The sequence below is a fragment of the Lepisosteus platostomus genome, chromosome 12 (genome assembly GCF_059453375.1).
Source record: "Lepisosteus platostomus isolate fLepPlt1 chromosome 12, fLepPlt1.hap1, whole genome shotgun sequence".
NCBI classification, from domain to species: Eukaryota; Metazoa; Chordata; class Actinopteri; order Semionotiformes; family Lepisosteidae; genus Lepisosteus; species Lepisosteus platostomus.
In genome coordinates this window covers 37,955,312-37,975,474 of record NC_142622.1, presented here as the reverse complement: position 1 = coordinate 37,975,474, position 20,163 = coordinate 37,955,312, and the positions used below count along the sequence as shown (strand labels likewise).

General features: G+C 36.2%; 1 protein-coding gene across 5 annotated transcripts in view; it reads left to right on the top strand.

The window, feature by feature from the left end:
• fhod3a (formin homology 2 domain containing 3a) overlaps positions 1-20,163 on the top strand; it is a 244,989-nt gene that overhangs the window by 128,943 nt on the left and 95,883 nt on the right. For all 5 annotated transcript variants that reach the window (XM_088601865.1, XM_088601864.1, XM_088601869.1 and 2 more), the window contains exon 5: positions 4,717-4,822. In XM_088601865.1, the coding sequence (XP_088457991.1) occupies positions 4,717-4,822 (106 nt within the window). The remainder of the gene's footprint in view (positions 1-4,716; positions 4,823-20,163) is intronic.

Below are 20,163 nucleotides of genomic sequence, written 5' to 3'. Positions count from 1 at the left end.
TCCCTTGCATCTGGTAGAGTGCTGTGAGGTTTAGTTTATGAGTGAGATGAGTTGTCTTGGTAATGAGTTAAAGGAAAGGCCTCACACTGTTGCTTGATGACTTTAGCACATCCAGCTCCAACTGTGTGTGTTCAGAAACTACATGGTTTGGTTCTGCCTCAAGATGCTAAATCTTTTTTTTTTTCAATTTCATAATGTAACTGACTCTGTTCATGATGATCATTACATAATGCTAAATTTACACCACTTTTTAAAAAAAGAGAGAGATAAGACATACTCAGCTCCTGGCTTATATTTATCTGTTAATTTCCTGAACATGAATGCAGTCTTCTTTATAATAATTCTGTAAGACATATTAAAAGATTTTTAAGATTTAAAAATTACTGAAACCTCTTAAAATATCTCAGTCATAGATACTATTCCAGGAACTCAGAAACTGGGTCTGTATGAAAGCCCTACCAGAAAGAAACTGGGTAGAATAATAACTCTTGGAAACTAGCTGATATGATATAATTAAGAATATGGTTCTTAAAGGATTCTGTACATAAATGTTGACACAAGTGAAGAACTTGGAATGGCATGACAGTGCTCAACAAGTAAAGGTAAATGACAGACACAATTGATGATGTCCCATAGGCATACAGTAAATACATTTAATCTGTATAAAGGCAGATGTTAATTTGTTTAAATTCTAGGCATTGTGCTATCTCAGAAAATAATTATTTTGAGCAAAATATTTTTCTACTATTCCCTAATTCAGAAGGGGACAATGACACTTTCTTCGATTATAAGAGACACAGTTGTCTAATGCCCTCTTTTCCCCTACAGTATTAACACTTTTTAGGAATTTTTTTGGGAAAAGATCAGACATTATAGTTGATGGTGACACTTTCACAAAGTACAGTAATTAACCTGTATTCCAAAAAGATGTGTTTTAGTTACACTACAGTTTACATACGTTTTTATAAGCACGTACGTAGCCTAAACATGGGATGTTCTTTCTAATCACCTTCTTCCATTTCCTGGTCCTTTCTACAGTATGTGATGTTAATCTTTTATTCCTCTTTTTCAATGCTTATGTGATTGCATTTTCCTTTCTAGAGGAACAGAATAAGCATCAGTGCAAACATTCAGGACAATATTGTGTAATTAAGGAAAAAGGACCTACTGTATGTCTCAAGAAATATCGATGTTTTAAGTATTGCATTTTGTTGTGTAACAAACCTGGAACCAAAGTGCGGCAGAAGTATGTAGGAATTTCACTAAGCATTATTCTTTATTGTAAAATTCAATAGTGTTTGACGTATTGGTAATGAAAAGCTGATACTTTAATAACGTTATGTGTAACAGAAAGGTATAAAATCCGTAACATTTGCTGTTACATGGACTTTTTAACATCTGCTTATGCTGCAGCTCTTTCTCTTCCCAGAGTTTTAGAATCAATTGTGTGTAACATAACCTGTGAATGTGGTATGCAAGAAGCCACATCTATATATTTAAAAAATTATATTAAAAGCAATATAATTTTCAAAACAAATAAAAACACAGATAACTAAACCTTTTTTGTAAAAGACACAAGAATCCTACTAATACGGGAAACCCATAATGTCTGTTTTATAGAATAGCTTGTTAGTTAGAATTGTTTCTAAAAAGAGAATTTAATTAACTTTAACACCAGAAAGTATCAAAACTGACATTTAATGGCTGAAAAAATGTACTTTGGACTTGTTCATATTTTTTCAATTTCTTTTCTATCCTGTACCTTCAGTCATATCAATGTCAAGTTCAAAAATCTTTTTGAAGGGAGTTAGTGAAACAAAACTATTTTAAATTTGTTTGAACCAGTTTAAATTTTTCTTTAAATTTTAAGTCTTTCGAAAAAGCCAAAGTATGTTCTTTGCCAAGTGGAGGTTTGGCACGTTTATGATGAGGGTGGCTTTAGGAAGAGCTTAGCAGCAAAGGCGATAGGCACACACGCCAAAACCACAGACTGAAATTTATACCAAAAGTGACATAAGTGGACTCCTTAAAGTTGTCTGAAAATTATTTTTCCATTCATTAGAAAATTATTTATTTGCCACAATTTAACACTGACTTTAAAAACACATAAAACTGGTATTGGTTGTTCTGCCAGTTTTTTTTTTAATACAGTATGTCTTTGGGCACACATTTTCACAGTCTTTGCAGAACCTACAGTATAGTAAACAAGTTTATTTTAAAATGCTCAGCTTTGTGTCAAATGACAATTATTTGAATTTCCATTGTATCCGTGCAGAAATTAAACAGCATGGACAGAGAAGACCTTCTGCTATACCTACAGTAGAGTGCTTAAAACATATCTGAAGTGCAAAACATTTTATTTACTCTTGACCATGGCACATTTCATAGGCATATGCTTTTGTGTTTCTGTGATAATTGTAAAAGATCATGACTATCTGAGAAAGCTATTGAAACTCTATTTTATTTGCTAAGGATGTACAGTATAAGCTGATGTACTGAAGTGGTAAGGATGCAGATATTTAACAATGAATGAAACTGAATCCTAGCTGAATCCAAATTTACTGCTACAAGTACTCAGTCACCTCTTAAACTAACAGAATCTTGAATGATGGTCTTGTATATTATGATCATATCACCATTGCAATAACACTAGAAACAAAATATTAATAGGAAGAAAATCAAATCAAATTTCCAAAAGGAAATCCATTCTTTCTCATAGATGTCAGTGAATAAGTCAGCAAAGAAATAATCACCTGCTGTTTAGAGCAGAAGTCAGATCAAGGTATCATCTGTCTGTGGGTGAGGGAAATTCATATTCATGAGACTTAAAGTTTGTATGATTTTTGGAACCTACCTAATAAAAAGATTATAAACGAAAGAGGAAGAGAAAAAGGTTGTATTATGGGTGGCTAAAAAGGAAGTCACATAAAGGCATTATTTTAATTATTTAATAAAGTTTTTTTATTGCTGTTTACATGGTTTAGTTGTTTGACGAGACATGAGCTCATGTTTTCTAAATGTTTCACACCTGTGTTATATCTAGAATAATTGGCTTGCTGGCTTTAGCATGTCTTGATGGCTTTTGTTCCGTTCATGTTTACTGTATATCACAGCTTACTCCATCGACCTACTGAACATTTTCCTCAGGGCATGGTTTTATGTTGTTGACAGCTATGAAATTCTTTACAGAGTCACGTCCTTGCACAGTAATCAGTTCAATAATAGGCTTTTCATTTGTGAATTTATGTAATTTTACAAAATTATTGGTTAAAGAGAATCCAACGCAGTTAGCATAAGAGAAGGAAAAGTACTTGGTTAAATATGGTCTTAAAACATCTGACCAAAGCCCAGATTAATTGTACTAAAGCAGCTTAATCGGTGGTGAAGCACCAGGAGTTCAGATTAGATCAGATTTCCATTCCTAATTATTTGAAGAAAAGTAAATGAGCAACAGATTGGCCAGAGGGCCTTCATCAGTTTCTGTTTTTGAATAATAACAAATGGAAATTCGATCCAGTCCGATCTTTACAATGTCGTACATCTGGTGCTTTGATTATGCTGATTTTTGATTGATGTTGAGCATATTTTGAAATCAGATCCCTGGGGTAGGACCTATTAATGAAAAAAGAACTTTACAATAAAGCTGGTATCAGCTACACCCTCCAGATTTCACTTTAGTAACAAAACAAATAGCGACGTTGGATTTATTACATGTTTTTACGTCGTGAGTGAGTATTCATCCAAATGAATTCTCAATGTATCATTACAAATAAACCATTGCAATAAGTATTTTAAAATTAAGTTCTTAAAATAAAAATATTTTATTTAAAGGTTCTTAAATAGAAAGGTGAGGCAGTACATATTCGTCCACTTGACAGCAAGTTAATAAGCACTACTGCCACAGGAGTTATGCTGAGGTGTGTGAAAACCAAATTGAGATCAAAGAAAATATAATCCCTGTATTTACAGTTGATTCATTTTTGATCACTTTTAAGTTGAATGATAAAGCAAGATATTTTCATGACCCACCACAAAGAATGACCCAAATATCTGCCATGTAATATCACTGGAAATAAGGCTGGGGCATGTTTTGAAGCCAACAAATGTCTGTGGTTAAAGTTTCACATCTGGTTTCTGTGAAGTACAAATTATTAGCACTGAAATGGCTATTTTTGGCCAAGAATTTCTCTTTTTTCATATCATATAATGATTCACTTTATCAGACTGCAAAATGAGAAATTGGGACAGACTTTTTTTTTTAAAGTTCCATTTCCAAAGAGCCCCTAAAGTGCTCATTAGTTCTTGCAGAAGTTGTATCCCATTCAGGGTACACTTGACTGACAGGTTGATTTCACAGAAATTGTGCTGTATATTGATTTATTTCAAAGGTTTCCTTCCCAGACAGAGTAACCAAAGCATTGCATGTATGACAGAAACCAAGCCATAAGAGTTACATCAGTTTTAAGTTAATTTAGCATTTTTTTTAAAAAGGCCTAACAGTAGAAAATAATAACCAGTTCCATTCAGGCTTTCCTTCCACTCTTCCTTTGGAAAGTACATAACCCAGGGTCAAACAAGATCAGACATTCCCAACAAACTATTACATCCCCAATACCCTCTTGTTTCCTAGGAACAATGTAAAAGCAGAAGGCCTCATATGATAGCTTTGTCTTATTTGATTTTGCAGCTCACTCATGTGTTGTATTGTTTTTGCAGGATGATAAGGATTTGGTCCATGAATTTGTTGTTGCTGAAGGACTGACGTGCTTGATAAAGGTGGGAGCAGAAGCAGACCAGAACTACCAGAATTACATTCTAAGAGGTACTTTGCTTTTTAATGCTTAGAACCCCTTGATAACACATAATAGAGACCCACCTATTGTTCAGTTGCTCCTGACTGGGCTCTTTAATGAGAAGGGTGTCCAGTTGCCATTCCTCATAAAATGGGCAATTTAGTAGAGTCGGACAACCTACCAGCATGCTCTTATAATGTCGGAGAAAACTGGAGTGCTCGGGGAAATCTCACATGGATTATGGGAAGAGAGTACAAACTCCATACTAGAACTTACAGTTACCACACCACCATTCCACCTGGAGATCTGTCTCTAAACAGGTGAGGCACAGTTCTTGTGATTTATGGCTTGTCATTATTGCTGCTCTTTTATATCTGAAGGAACCCCCAATGGATAATTGTGGCTGCTCTCTACAAAGGGCGAAGCCCAGTGAATTTATAAACATGTCAAGGCTTCCTGACAAATTCCGAAGGACATTTTGTTAGGCATTCACGTTAGGATTTTCCCGCTAAATCCTGAGACAAAGCAAATTCCAACAAATTGTGTGCATCTTATAGTGAGGCTTACTTTGACGTGTACATGTGGTAACTTGATGATGACACTTTGAAACACCCGTTCTTGTAGAGTGGAAAAGAAGAAAAATACATAGGATTGTATATTTGTATGCTGTTGAGAACCAATGGGAGTGACATCCCTGTACGTGGTTTATTAGGATCTGAGCCACAGGGTCCCCATCACATCTGGCACTTTGCAAGGTGACACATTCGGTTCATCTTCAGAACTCTCTGATATCACAATTGGTAGGGGCACTCATTGCTGGGATATAAAATTACAATGGGCTGACAGCTGCTGCACTGACATTGGTGTAGCTGTCTTGTTAAACAAAAAGCTTCCCCTGTGGATTCTTTCCTAATGCAACCTTAGTCCTGTCACAGTCAATTGGTACTGACAAACATTAAGCTGTTGATAAATTAACAAATTAATATTGATGGATGTTTTTGTTGTGTGTCAGGTTTCAAATTATTTAGAGGCTTTAAAAACTTAATTATACATAGCTTCTTCTGAGAATAGTTTGCATTTGTTTCATTTGTAAGATAATGATACAGGACTGTATATTACAGCACTGTGTTAAGTTGAATTTACACTGTTTCCAATACAAGTGCATTCTGTAAAGGTTGCACTTTTTACACAGGTGGTTGTCTACACTAGCTGCATCTCTGAAGCATGACCCAAATAATATGAACTCCTGAAGCTTTTCACCATTCATCAACAATATAGAAATATGGCATGGATACCGATGTAGCTGTACAGGTGTAACCAAACAAGATGTACAGTACTATCATATACATATATAACTATACAACATATTAAATGCAGCACTCATGCTGTGCACCAACAGCAGATTAAATCACATTCCAGACCATATCTTTTTTTCTGATGAAGACTGCTGGGGTCATTGTTCTTTTTGGGGTCATTTCTTATCATTGTGCTTTTCACATCAACAGTAAGTTTAGTTTTAAGAATCATTTCAAAGACGTTGCCCATCTTTAAAATAATTCTTGAACTAAACTTTGTTTTTAATGAAACTAAACATATCCTGAAACCTTATTGTTTCCATCTCATTGTTTAATTTGCTCATGACCTCATTAGCCGGTCAATTGACAATCCAGGGAAACTACTGGTACAGTAATTGGGCTCTCTGGCACAACTGCAAGCACTGTATAAGTATTTGTTTGGGGGGGGGGGGGGGATAGGCAACCTTGGGACAACATATTGGGATTGATGTTGAAAATGTAAAATATTTACATTGCATTATATAGTTGATTTATGAGTTTGCTTAATGCCCATATAGTAGTTACTACATAATCAACTTTGTTGATGTTAATAATAGCACTGACTACAGTAGATGCAGAACAGGAGCAGTAGATGGCTTTAGACAAATGCATTAAAATTTAAGCTAGTGTATATCAGCTACTATTCTTCACAGAGCTGCACATTAGACCACTGTGGAATCGGTATCCACTGGCTTATATATCATCTTTCTTATGTACCTTTTGTTTTATTATGTGTACTTCACATAGGTAATATAAACCTTACTTTATCTTTCTTCATTTTCATTTTATTAAGTACCAGTTCTTTTTAGCAGAAAGAACAAACCCACTTAGCATGCAGCAAAGTTCTACAGTATTTGTGTCCATTATATGCTAGAAAATATGCTCTTGTTTCTCAATGAAGCCAAACCTATATTTAACACTGGACTCTTGTGCAGTTCGTGGATTGTAACAGATGGACATGCTCTCACACAGTTCAATACATACAGTATTAGCTTTGCTCATCTGGGAGTACAAAACATATGTAAGTGCAGTATTAGTTCCCTCAAGTGTACAAGTCCATTTTCCTGTGCCTGTTGCATTTTGCTTTAAAGTCATAGAGAAAAATGTTGTAAAGGGGCATCAGAGATCCTTTAAAATTTTGCATAGATTTTAAAGCAATGCAGATAATTTACTGGCGTAATGAAGTACTATGATTAGGGGGTACCCTTTGTGTTTTTAGTTCTCTCTGCAAGCTCATTGCAGTTTTATAGCCTGCTGGGAAGTGTAGGTCATGCATGTTTAAATATCCAATAAAAATCCTGGCAGGATATGGTAGATCATATTTTTCCAATGTTTTAAATAGACTATTTTATTGTTTTATCAGTAAATTAGTAAAAATGTTAGTTTTCCAAATATGTTTCCTGTCATCCTGTTGTACAACATTTAAAGTCTAAAATATACTTTGAGTATGACACAATTTTTAATTTGTCCTTGTCTTTTCATTTATTAATTGTCTGGAATTTTGAAGTGATATTATAGAATGAAAGGTTAAATAGATATATGAGATCACAACAGTTATACTGCTAATATGTCAAGTAAGTTCAAAGCTTGTCAAGGTGATTGCAAATGGAGAAGATGTCTTATACCACTAATTTGTATCAACACCATGCTTATTTACTGAGTGAATTGTTATCATTAGGCCATGCTCTCCTTCATTAAGATACATTATTATTTTAATTAGCATGTTTCACACTTGTTTGAAGAGTTAATTTAGTGAACTACTGCTCCATTTAAAAAAATGTATACTTTGTTGAGTGTTATTTTTCTTCATGACATAATATTAACATAAGTTGGTAACATCTTTACCATCATTTAGTCATATAAAGGCTTCAACAAATGAACTTTAATATTAGCGTTTATAACAGCTCAGACAGGCTGAAGTCAAATGAAAGTGATTTTTTTACTAGACTTCACTTCTTCTCTTGACATCTCTTGTGTTTAGTAGTTCTAAATACGAAGTAAAATGACAAAAAGAAGACGTCATTTCATATTGAAAAGAAAAAAAAAGAAAAGTGAAATTTATACAGCATTCTTTTGATATAAATGACTTTCTCTGATCTCTAAAATAAAAACTGCTGTAGCTTAATTTTAAATTTTGTCTCCCATTCTGACTAAATAAAGGGTTTAGAGACAGTTTTGGTAATAGTATAGGAAAACCACTAATTCATCATCAGATATCACTGTAAAAGGAAAAAATCCCTGCCTTCTGGTCGGCCTGAGAAAGCAATTAGCTGGTGTTATAAATTCACTTAATCAAAACAGTGAACTTCAAAAGGTGCGTATTTTTGTGCAGCATATTTATGCACAGCAAAAATGTAAATGTCAAAAGCAGGCAAGCTTAGCTATAACCTTAGTTAGCCATTCAGACTTCATTGACACCAGGAGTTTTAGCTGCCAGAAGATTGAGGTAGATGTTTGGATTTATGGAGCCTTTGCAGAGACAGCCAGGCTGCCCTATTGTGCTTCATTCTGTCTAGTGTCTGAGCTGAGTCAACCTCAGCAGGAGAATGAACTCGTGACCCTTGGAACTGCACATAAACCTTGCAACAACAGAGCTGGCCTAGTCACTCGGTCATTAAATTAAACATGCTTCTAGGAAAGAAACTTCCTAAAACACACATTGATGTTGTTTTACCTCTGTGAAGTCTGGGCTCTGTGCAGCCTTCTACCCCATTAATTGTTGCCAATAAAAAGGGAAAGTGTCACTTAAATCACTTTGGTGTTACCCAAATTAAATGTTTTTTTCATTAGGAATCATATTTCCCCTTTTTGCTTCTCTTTGTTTTTGGAAATGAAATGAATAAATGAACTGCAAAAGAAGTGATGCTGTCAGTGCAGGCTTTTGTATACTTTTCCCATGTGCAAATGCATCGTGTTTCTTGGAGAAATATAGTGCAAATAAGCTTTGTTGATTCTGCATTTACAGTCACACACTTTACTCTGACAGCAGAGACTGTTTTCTCACACAGATATTCAAAAACCAGAGAGTGTGGAGTTAGCAAACACAAAACAGAATTGAGGAACATTAATGTAATACCTTGCCCAGGTAGTACATTTATGCATGTTTATCTGTGCCTTGAAAGAGACGTGCTCACAAGAATAATATCAATAACCATCAGTCAAGAGCCAGGTTAAATGAAAACCAGCTGAACTGCATCAATTAAAAATCAGCAAAGACAACAGTGTTTTAGTATTCAGCATGTTCTGCCCCTGTTGTCATCCCTAATATGCTGTGCACAAATTATTATCCCTTAATGTTTCAAGCCAAAATATGAAAAGTATATTTGCTAAGTTGCTTCTAGTCTAGCTCACAGATTCTTTTATAAACGTATTTTATTATGGAATGGGTGTCAATGTCTAAGTGATGACATAAAGTCTAAGTCTGATGAGTTTGACTTCAAGCAAGTTTGTAGGCTGGTGGAAAGTGAGAAAGCAAGTTCTTTATGAAGGGAAAAAAAACTCATGAGGGATGACATGGTTTCATGTCATAATTATAATATAAGAGTTTTAAGTTTTCATAGTGTGAGGCTATAGTTATTAGGCTGTAGTGTAATATTGCAATTATCAATAGGTATAATTGAATAGCCAAATATCAAATTATGCCTATTCTCCAAAAGTATGCCTGTGAATTAACAATTTTAATCTCACCCAAACTAAAGTGTACTGATAAAGTCAAAGTTGGCATAAGTGCAGGAAACATAAGTAGACATTTTGAGTGAATTCTTAAATGTTCATAACCATAGCATACTGTCCATGTATTGAAATTTCTGATTGTGTCTATGACGAATACAACTTTCTAAGACTTGTTTTTATCTTAATATACTGTAGATGTCATACATGGTCAAGTTAATTAAACTTCGATTAATTTGTGTCACACTTGCTCCCATGGTAAACCTGCAGAGTGAGCTAGTGTTTGCCATGATAGAAAGCCACTCACCTGTCAATTAGTGCTGGTTAGCATGGAAATGTGTTCAGACAGGAAATCTGCATCTCCTGCAAGTAACTTTCCATCCATCCCCGTATCAGGCGGTGCAAGAGATTTAGGGACAGCTGTGACATGGCTTAGGGCTCTGATATAGTCTGCTCTTTGAGTCTACTGGAAGCCTCCCTGTATTCCTAGTCTTGCGTTTTTCAGTTCTCTAGATCCCTGTCTTGCATGCGCAGATGGCCATTGACCTTAGTGTTATGGCCCCTTTGCAGTATCTCAGGTCTAGCGGAGAGAGGGACAAAGAGTCAGAAGGAGCAGGGTCTGAGGCCAGTGAAACTGATTGAAGTCCTAAGGTGAATCCAAAGGACAATCAAATACAGGCAAAGTTACAAGGGATGGAAATCTGTCCAGGACATTTTTGAACAGGCAGAGTCCATGCTCAGAGAGAGTATACAAAACACAGGGGATAATCGAAAGCCATAGTCAAAAAACAAAGGAGATTTTAAAAAATCAGGAGATACTGAAAGCATGAAGGATACCCCCAATCTGAGAATGAAAAATCCAATGACTGAGTGAATGGCATTGTTGAAGCAGGGCTTAAATACCTGGAGGTAACAAGATACTGTAGATGCCAATGTAATCACATGTGTTTTGTATCGATAATTGCCCATATCTCAACATCACAGCACTTGATGAATTACCAGACTAAGCAGAGACTCGGCCTGTTGCGATGGAGATACAGGAACACAAGCTAGTGTTTTCATGGGTATTACAACTTTGCTGTAATTTAGTTAAATTAATCTGATTATTTCAGTGTTTTAAATAAGAATAAAAAATAAAGAAAAATAAGTGCATGCCAAAGTTAATTAATTTTAGTCATTAACTGTACATGGTTATCTAGTCTATACTTGTTTGAGTATTCCTATCTGGAACCTAAATATTCTGAGCTTCCTCACATATCTCTTCTAAACAGATAATAATTCCAAAGGGGAAACTTAATATAAACACTGCATAGTTCAAATGATCTCTGCCCTTGTCCAGAATCAAAGTAGTTTCTCAGTCAAGAATGACATATGTCATGTTAGTGGGTCAGATGACTATGGAGTCTGATTCTAGATGTACTGTACATGTTCTTTGGCAATGGGGATTTGTTATTGTATGTGGGGAGTGGAATGTGCAGCTCTGGGTTATCTCACAGGAGCTGGTTCTGACTCCCATGAAATGCGTTGTTAAAGACCCTATGCGGGACGGTATAATCAGGAAATTACTGGAGAAGGACATCAGGGAAGACATGGTGAGGAATAGACGGGATGACGGACAGGGGGGTGGTGAAGACTGTGATCCAGTGCATGGGGGGAGCGCAGGCGAACGAGTCCAAAAGGAAGTCCAAGGTCCAGGTGCCGGGAGGTCCATCACAGACGATTAAAAACAGGAACAGGGAACTGGGACCAGGAACAGGGAACTGGGACCAGGAACACAAAGGGTTAAAACCATAATGGGACAAGGCCCCGGACTAAGTACGTCAGGACATCTGGGGAAAAGGCCTTGCACTCAAGACTACTCCTGAGCCCGGTGGATAGGCAGCCCTTCAGATGTCCGTCTTCCAAAGCTGAGCCCCGAACTACAGAGACGCCGGGCTTAAATAGGGAAACGGGGATAGGAAACAGCCGGGATAAATAAGGCTGGGGAACACAACGAAAAAGGTCGGAGCACCCTCTAGAGCAGGGATGACGATCATGACAGGTTAGTCTTCTTCTTGTGCCTTGGTATCAGGTTGCTAGATTTCAAAGTGATGCATGTCTTGATGAACCAGGTGGTGTCTTACTAAGCAGTCGACAGCTTGCTTCTCCCACTCATTAATAGCTCCAGATTTGAGGATAACCTTAAGCATATCTTTGCATAATTTACTTTGGCTGCTCTTTGTGCATTGGAGCAGAGAACCAAATGAGTAAAATGGTTCTTTGGCCAGCAGAGTTGATGTCTCTGGTGGTGAAGAAGGTTTAGGGTGATCGCACAAACTTGCTTGACCTCGGTCTAGATGCAGAAGGCATATGTCTCAGAACATCCACTCAGGATTGTGGGGGTGATATTATTGTAAAATAGTATATGTAGTGGAGTCTCAACATCGTGACAAGCTCCAGTGGCAACAAAGGCATCGGAAGGTGTTCCACAGAGCTTCGCAATTTAAGGAAACAAATGCCTTGGTTTGTTCAAAAAAGATGGGGAATGTTTATTTTGCTCTGGACATTTTTCTTGGACCTCGCTGGCAAATAAGACCATGTCTGCAGTGTCCCTTGGATGGTCAGAAACCAGACTAGATTTCTGTGAGGATCTCCTTGGCAACAGGATGAAGGAGGATGCAGACCTGTATCTTATCTGCAATGGACATGAGGGACAACCTCCTGTAAATCCTCTAGTCATTGTTGTAAAATGGCCCGGATGGTCAAGATCCAAAGATTACCAGGGTTGTCCTCCTCATGTCAGAGAAAAGCTTCTGGATATCTGACGTACGACTACTGAAGGTACATCTGGCCTGCAGGCTTTGTTGGTTTTCATCTGTTAGGTGGCCTACTTCAACACTCTGAATGTTGATAGATTGATGAGGGAATTGCTGTTCTCTGTTGTGATACAGTTTGCAGGGTCTCCTCTGCTACAGTTAATTCAAAATGGTCCTTCCCATGATTACAGTGGCATTGTTAGATCTGTTTAGCTCTAAAGAATGTGTTAATTCAAGTTAAACCATAAGCATCCGATTGTGTATAAAATAACAGAATTGTTAAACAGAGTTTTAAAACGCACTTTCAAAAGAAAAAAAAAAGAAACAGGAACTGAGATTTTGTTTTTGCAGTTTCTGTACATGTCATAAACCTGTATCCTACTGTGTCACTCCAGATCATTAACAGATTTTTATGTCGATATCAAAGCCAACTCCAGCTTGTCATGATGCCATATCAACAGGGGTCCCAGGTTTGTGAAGTGTTGTGAACAGGGCAGCTGGTCACAGATAGAAGCATTCCGTGATTTACAGGATACTTTCATTGGGATTATCAGCATCACAGTGGCTTGTGCCTCATGGAATGAGAGCAAGACTATAAAGAGCAGCTGATACAGCCCACACAGGTTGAGATGAAAGCAAGCTGTAGTCTATCTACGTTTTTTAGACACTGTATTGTAAATACAAGTCTCCTGTCTACCTAATCTTGGCACACGCGTAGACCAAACGGCTGTGTTCAATTACAATTTCCTATAAAAATACCTCAGTTGATAAGAAACAGAAGATAAGCCACTGATCTGGAGCAATAACAAGATTCATTATGCATTAAATAATTTCAGTTTTCACATTTTTTACAAAGAAAATAAGACCTAGTGTTACATATCATAAAATGTGGAGTGTTCAAAAGTTCTAATTCCAATTTTAAATCGAATTTAAAATTCACCACTTTCTGTTATAGATTGGAGTACAATCCTCCACCCACAGTGTTATTTAAGAAATGTGTTTTTCACTAATTATAGTATATTTAAGTTCTTATAATCACATCTGTATAGAGTATATTTTTATGTTTAGATGATAGATTATAGATGTATAAATTTCTGTTCAACTTATGAATGCTTTTCCTCAGGATTTGGGAATGAGAACAAGATGATGTCCCCTGTTAAACATGAATAATTACATGAACGAGTTGACAGCTTACAATGAATGCTGAATAATCATTGTGAATAATCAGTCTGATTTTATAACTATATTTTTAATAATACTGTAAATATAAAATGTATGAGTTTCATAGTTGTATTTAAACAACTATTGTTCTATTGCTGGTACGTACTGGTCATAATGAATCTTGCAGCAGCATGACACACTCTAAAACCAACCAATAATTAAGTTAGATGTGAGTCTTTAATTAACTAAGAAGTTATATTAAATCACAAGTTGAAACAAAGCTTGTCTTGATTTGTGCCAGGTTTATTATTGTAAGTTACTTTGTAAACTGCACAGCCTGAGCCCTATTATTGTTCTAAATACCTACCCATTCATCATTCTCAGTGTAGAACAGTGCAATATAGAGCAGTGCCTCTCTATGAGAATTAGTATGAATGAAATTGTATGCAGTGGTCCTTATTATCATTAGAGTCTGAAATTTAATTTAGCAATCACCTACTACATGCTTTCAACCCTATAGAACATGATTAATACCATCCAATCCTGTGCTTATCTGAGCACACTACCTGCATCTGGAATGCCTGCTTGAATGACACAGGCCTAAATATTTTAGTCAAAGGTTGTCACCATTCATCAGTATGATGTGACACTTTGACCTGGTAAATTGACAGGCACATACACTTGAATGGAGCTCAAAGTTAAACCCTTTGGGGCCTTTTTCTGGTATGGGCATTAGTGATTGTTTTGGTCTACAAAGATTTATGACAGAGATTGCAGTGAATTTAGAGAGTTTAAGGAGCCAAAGGGTACAGATTGTGTTCTGAAACACGTTGCTCTAAAAACTTTGAAGTACATAAATTATATTCTAAAAGTGGAAAGATCCTTTGGCTTTTTCATAATCTCTCAAGGGAATTTTTTTCTACCCGTGTGATATCTTGATTTTAATGATTGCATGTGACTACTCAGTAAGTTAAATCGTCTTTGTTTAAACTTTAGCATTGTTCATTGTCTCAAACCTACTCGGTCATATGCAGAAATAAAGTGTGGGTATTAACTATATCATCATGAATACAACCCTTAAAAAAAGTTATTACCTTAAAAAGTCATCAAAATAACAAAGCTGAAAATTTACACAGTACTCCTCATGGCTAAAATAAAACAAGGCACAGTGCTTGGTTAGGTATTGTTTTAGAACCTGGCAGTAGAGGATTACTGTCTGCTATGCATTGTACTGGGAATCCTGGGGTGGTTTCTAACAGGGGGAGCTCCTACTGTGAAGCATTTTCTGTATAAATATTTCCACACCATCTACGCCAAACTAGCAGTCGGTGTGGGGAGGGAGAATGAAAATATGAATCACTGCTCAACAAATAAGGATTAGAATTCTTTCCACCATCCATTATTGCTTATGAAAGGAGAAACAGCATATACAGTAGATACAGAAGCCATCCTCTTTGCTCTGTGTGAAGGAAAAGCTTCAGAGTGAATGGAGTTCCCTGTTATGCATGGCTCACATGGTCTACACTGGGAGGAATTCCGTTGTCCTGCTTTTGCATTTCAAAATGCATAGCCGTGCTTTCAGAGGGCCTCCACGTTAACACGAATATTTCTGCGGGATCTCCTGCAGAGTTTTGGTTGACAGGATTTCAACACTGGTTTTCCAGCCCACCCAAAAACCAGAGAATAAATGAGGAATCGTGCAGTTAAACACTCCTTGAATCTGTTGTCAAAGGTAAAGGTCAGCCAAAGTACAGAGCCCCAACATAGCAAATTGCACACCCCCAGACATGCTGGGAGACTCCAGTTTTCCCACAGCAATCCATGGCACAAATGGCAATGAATGGAATGACACAAAAATGAATTTTCTGCATTAGGCTCAACAAGAAAGGAACATTTTTGTCTGTTTCATGTCTTTTTTTGTGCTTAGTGATCTGTCAGTGTTGGAGAATGTTTTTTATAGGTTGTTCATTTTAATATAGGTGTGCTTTGTAGGTTATTATGTAATTGTGTATTAATGTGTTATAAAATGGCAAGCAATACAGTACTGTTTACAGGAAATTCAGAAAATTTAAATTTGTGTTAATCTTTATGAAGTACAGTTGAAAACTGTAACAGTCCAAAAACAAAAGCTGGGCTGCAGTCAGTAAACAGTGATGAGAATGAGGGTTATAATACAGAGACATTATTGTGATGTGCAACCTGTTACTTATTATTAGATTGATAAGAGTTTGCATATAGACAGCAAACTTTAAAATGGAAAGTCTCGATGTGTTTAATGGAAAAACATGTTCTGAAAGCAAGTGATTACTGGACCAAACTTAAGAAGAGAAAAATGCAGATCTTTTCTAAAGGGGAAATCATTTTGCAAATCGTATCCATGTGTTCATAAGGAAAATTAGTTAGACAAAGTGCCACAGGACTTCCCAGTAAATGAATCACAGTGGGGCCTACAGCCATTCTAACAGTTAGTATTCAGATACATTATTTTGCTGTTTGAGAGGAGTTTTAAAAATGCTAACTAAAGTATTTTGAGTTTAGAGTATACCATCCAAACAAGCCCCTTAATAAATGTTAACTTGATTGATTGACTTCAAGAATTTGGCTATTTGTGTGTGTGTGTGTGGTCATAATGATGTACTGTATGTGACATGACCCGGGTAATTTTAATTTAAAAGATGGTCTTCCTTTAAAACTGACTTGACCAATATGTACATACTGATACATATCATACATATTCAGTTAGAATTTTGTTAGATTCATAGTGTTTCTATTCTATTTTAATGTTTCAAACATAGAGTATTTTTGTCACATGGTACTCAACATATTATTAATTAAAATGACATTTCCTTTTAAGAGTAAAACTGAATATGTTACATAAAAAGTAAAACACACAAATAGGAACAGTGTAACACTTTTTGTCTCACTATTTGGTTTCCTTCATGGTAAAGATAATTAATATCCATATTAAATCCAAGTACTTAATATTTAAGTACTTTTTTATTAATGTCTCCTTCAGAGACAAAGGAAGAACATAAAATATGACATTTTCATTTTGTTTTCTTAGTTATCTTAGTCTGTTAAGATAAGGGGTTGTTTATTTAGTTGTTTCTGTGTATTTGTGGTGTTCTAAAAAAAACACAAGGTAGCTTCTACTCCAGAAATGTCAACAAATATATGTTTTTCCATTTTCTAAATCAAGTTATCTAGTACAGGGTTGCAAGGGAAAGCTGGAGCCTAACCCAACAAGCAATGGATGCAAGGTGGGATACACCCTGGACAGGAAACCAGTCCATCCCAGGGCACAAACAGACATAAACAGGCACACACTCACACCAGATATTTCCAGAAGCCAGTTAACCTACCAGTATGTCTCTGGACTGTGTAAGGAAACTGGAGTACCCAGAGGAAACCCATGCAAGCACAGGGAGACTATACAAACTCAATACAGATAACATCCCAGGCTCTAGTGCTGCGAGGCAGTAATGCTCACCACTGCACCACCTGTTTTTTTTCAGTACTTCTGTATGTAAAAAAGTAAAGGAAATATAAGAAATTAATAGAGCCCTACACTCCACATCAATTTGTTTTGACTTCTGCTTTTGAAAAGTATGTCTGCTCAGAAGATTTCTCTAAGACCAGAGCACAAATTGTCATCTGACACAACAATCTGAAACATTTTTTAATGTATTTGCCCATCATCTACACTCCCCATCTCCAGAAGAACCTAAAAAAGAAGCATTTTAAGACATATATGCCTATATTGTATAATAGACATAAAAACACAGATATGACTAGAAAAATGGTGAAACACAAGAAATGTCTGCTGGCACCTATTCAAAGCATTCAAAATTCAATTTATTTGTATGCCCTTTACTCTGTACTTTCACAAATTTTAATCAATACAAGTACATCATAGTCAGAACAACCATTAGGCACAGAAGAACAGAAAATACTTCCAAAGGTAAATGAATCCCTAGGAGATCAAGGCATTATGGATTAGCTTCAGACAGTAAGTAATGGGAGTGACTGCTGGCTAAAAGTGAGCTCATTTAAGTTTTGACTCCAGGTGCCAAAGCTGTAGAAGTCAAAGGCTCTGTTTCATCAGCAGGTAGGGGTCCAGCATCTCAGTCCAGTATCTACTGTGAGGTCCTCCATCCAAAGTTAAATCATGACGGTGATACTGCTTCAGTCCTCTCCTGAGGAAATACTTATCAAGCTGATACATGTATTCTGTCAATAATGTTTAACTGCAGCTATGTCTTAGAGCTAGAGTCATGTAGCATGTCAGGTCATTAACTTGTGGCATAGATTGGTGGTAAATGAACTGGAAACATGACCTAGTGGCCCTGAATTGGGTGAAGTCGTTAGAAATTAGATGGATGTTTCAGCAACAAACGTGAAGACTGCGTTTGACATCGCATCAAAGGGAGCGAATGGTTAATGTAGCCTGAAGCACAGACATTATATGGAAAAATACAGGTCATATACAGTATATCCAGTATATATAGTAAATTTAATTTGGTTAATGCTGTTTTCTATATACAATAATCATCTTCATCAGTTTGGAACAAATTTTCATTTATAGTGATTCCCTGGGGGTACCCATTTTTACAGCATGCCATGGACAGTATAAGTAGAAATAAGTTATGGCGTATTACAACATGTAGTTTTGTAAAAATGGGTTTGTGGTGGACCAGCGTGACCAAATGCATCTTGCTGACCACCTGACTCAAATACAGATCACACATGGGAAACAGGCTGTGAAACATCTTTAAAAGTTTTTCTCTTCAACAAGCTAAACGTAGCAATCATCAGGTTGTATCCAGCTATGCTGAAGGAGTTTGCTAGTCCCGTAAGACATATATTTTTTAATGTGACGTCTTCTTGTTCCACAAAGCCATGCCTTGATTATCTCTGACAATTAGGATAACACTTACAATTATTGGATTTATAAATTTGGTAGTCTGTTTTTCCTTTACAAAGAAAACAAAAATATCTAAGGATGAGACAAGATTAAATGTTTTGTAGGTTTTCTTCTTAAAAACTGACTAGATTTTGTTTACACATAGAAGATTTTCAACACCAAACATTTTGTATTTCTTACCCTTAAAACATTTACAAAAGCATTTCTTTTCACAATAATATTATATTGGTTTAGTAAAAAAGTATTTTTCCACCTTAATTCTTAGTTTGGGGACTTGCATGTTGGTCTCAGAATGCAGGTTTAAATTGCAGCCCACACAGTTTGAAATACAGGAAGATGAATGTTTCTGCAAGGAAACTGGCAGTGAAAGATAGGGGTTCTAGAATGGTTTAAATTTATCTTCACAATGGCAGGCTGACTTGGGATGGGGATGTCTAAACATGCTTTTTAGGAATGGAGGCTGAAAATAGAGGTATGCATAGAGGGAAAGTATTCCATGTGCTATGATGATGCACTGTTCTTAAATATAATAATGTTCACTGGAAACAACATGTTAATATAAAGCTTCTCTGCCAACTTTCTGGAATTATTGCAGACAAGGTATCTTCTAATGGACATGTTCTGCTAAACAGTAAATTAATGAATTTGTGTTTAAAAAATGCTTTGATTTTTAACGTATACTACATTTTTTAAATTGAACCCATTCCTGCTTCTAAGATAATTAAAATACTTAGCTTCCTTGAATTTAATTTCTCATTGGAATTAGCGTTTCATACATTTAATCCTTTCAGTTTATATGGAATTCCAACTGAAATGAAAGAAAATCATTTTCAGCTTGGGGAGCTACCTCACAGGCATCTACGCTGTTTCAGTTTTCGGGACTAGTTTGTGTTTTAAAAATGAAGGTATGCATTGCTTTATGAAGGAAAGTTTCAAAAACCTACCTTTTTATGAGCCCTGCATTGAGTCCAAATGGACAGATCAATTTTAAAAGGAGATTTTTTTTTACTTAAAAAACCTGGAAAATTGAACGGCGCATTAAAATGTCAAAATCTACAGTTCACTTATGGAGATAGAGTGGCTTTTGAATTGAAATTGCTTCATCCAGTAATATAATTAAAAAGCAAATTGAGCCCGTGAGACGGACTTCCAATGCATGTTGACAGCAGGCCACAAATTTAATTAAAATGAAGCAGAAACTGTATATCTTTTTTTTAGGGTGATAGAAGTTTGGTTCCCTCCATGCCCGAGCCATAAAACATAGTGTCCCAACCATGGATAAAGAAAGTCACAATTCAGCAGCACTCTTTGTTGTATCAACAGTGCTTTCCATGCAGAGACTTTGGTTTTATTAATATCTTGCTTCCTGGCTCCCGCCGTGCTCTAAAGGCCAAGTTTATGGTGAGCCGACAGTAAGGAAAATTGAACATGAGCAAAGCTTTAAATATTAAACAAAATGAAATGAGACCCTGCTGGCCAGAGTGGGG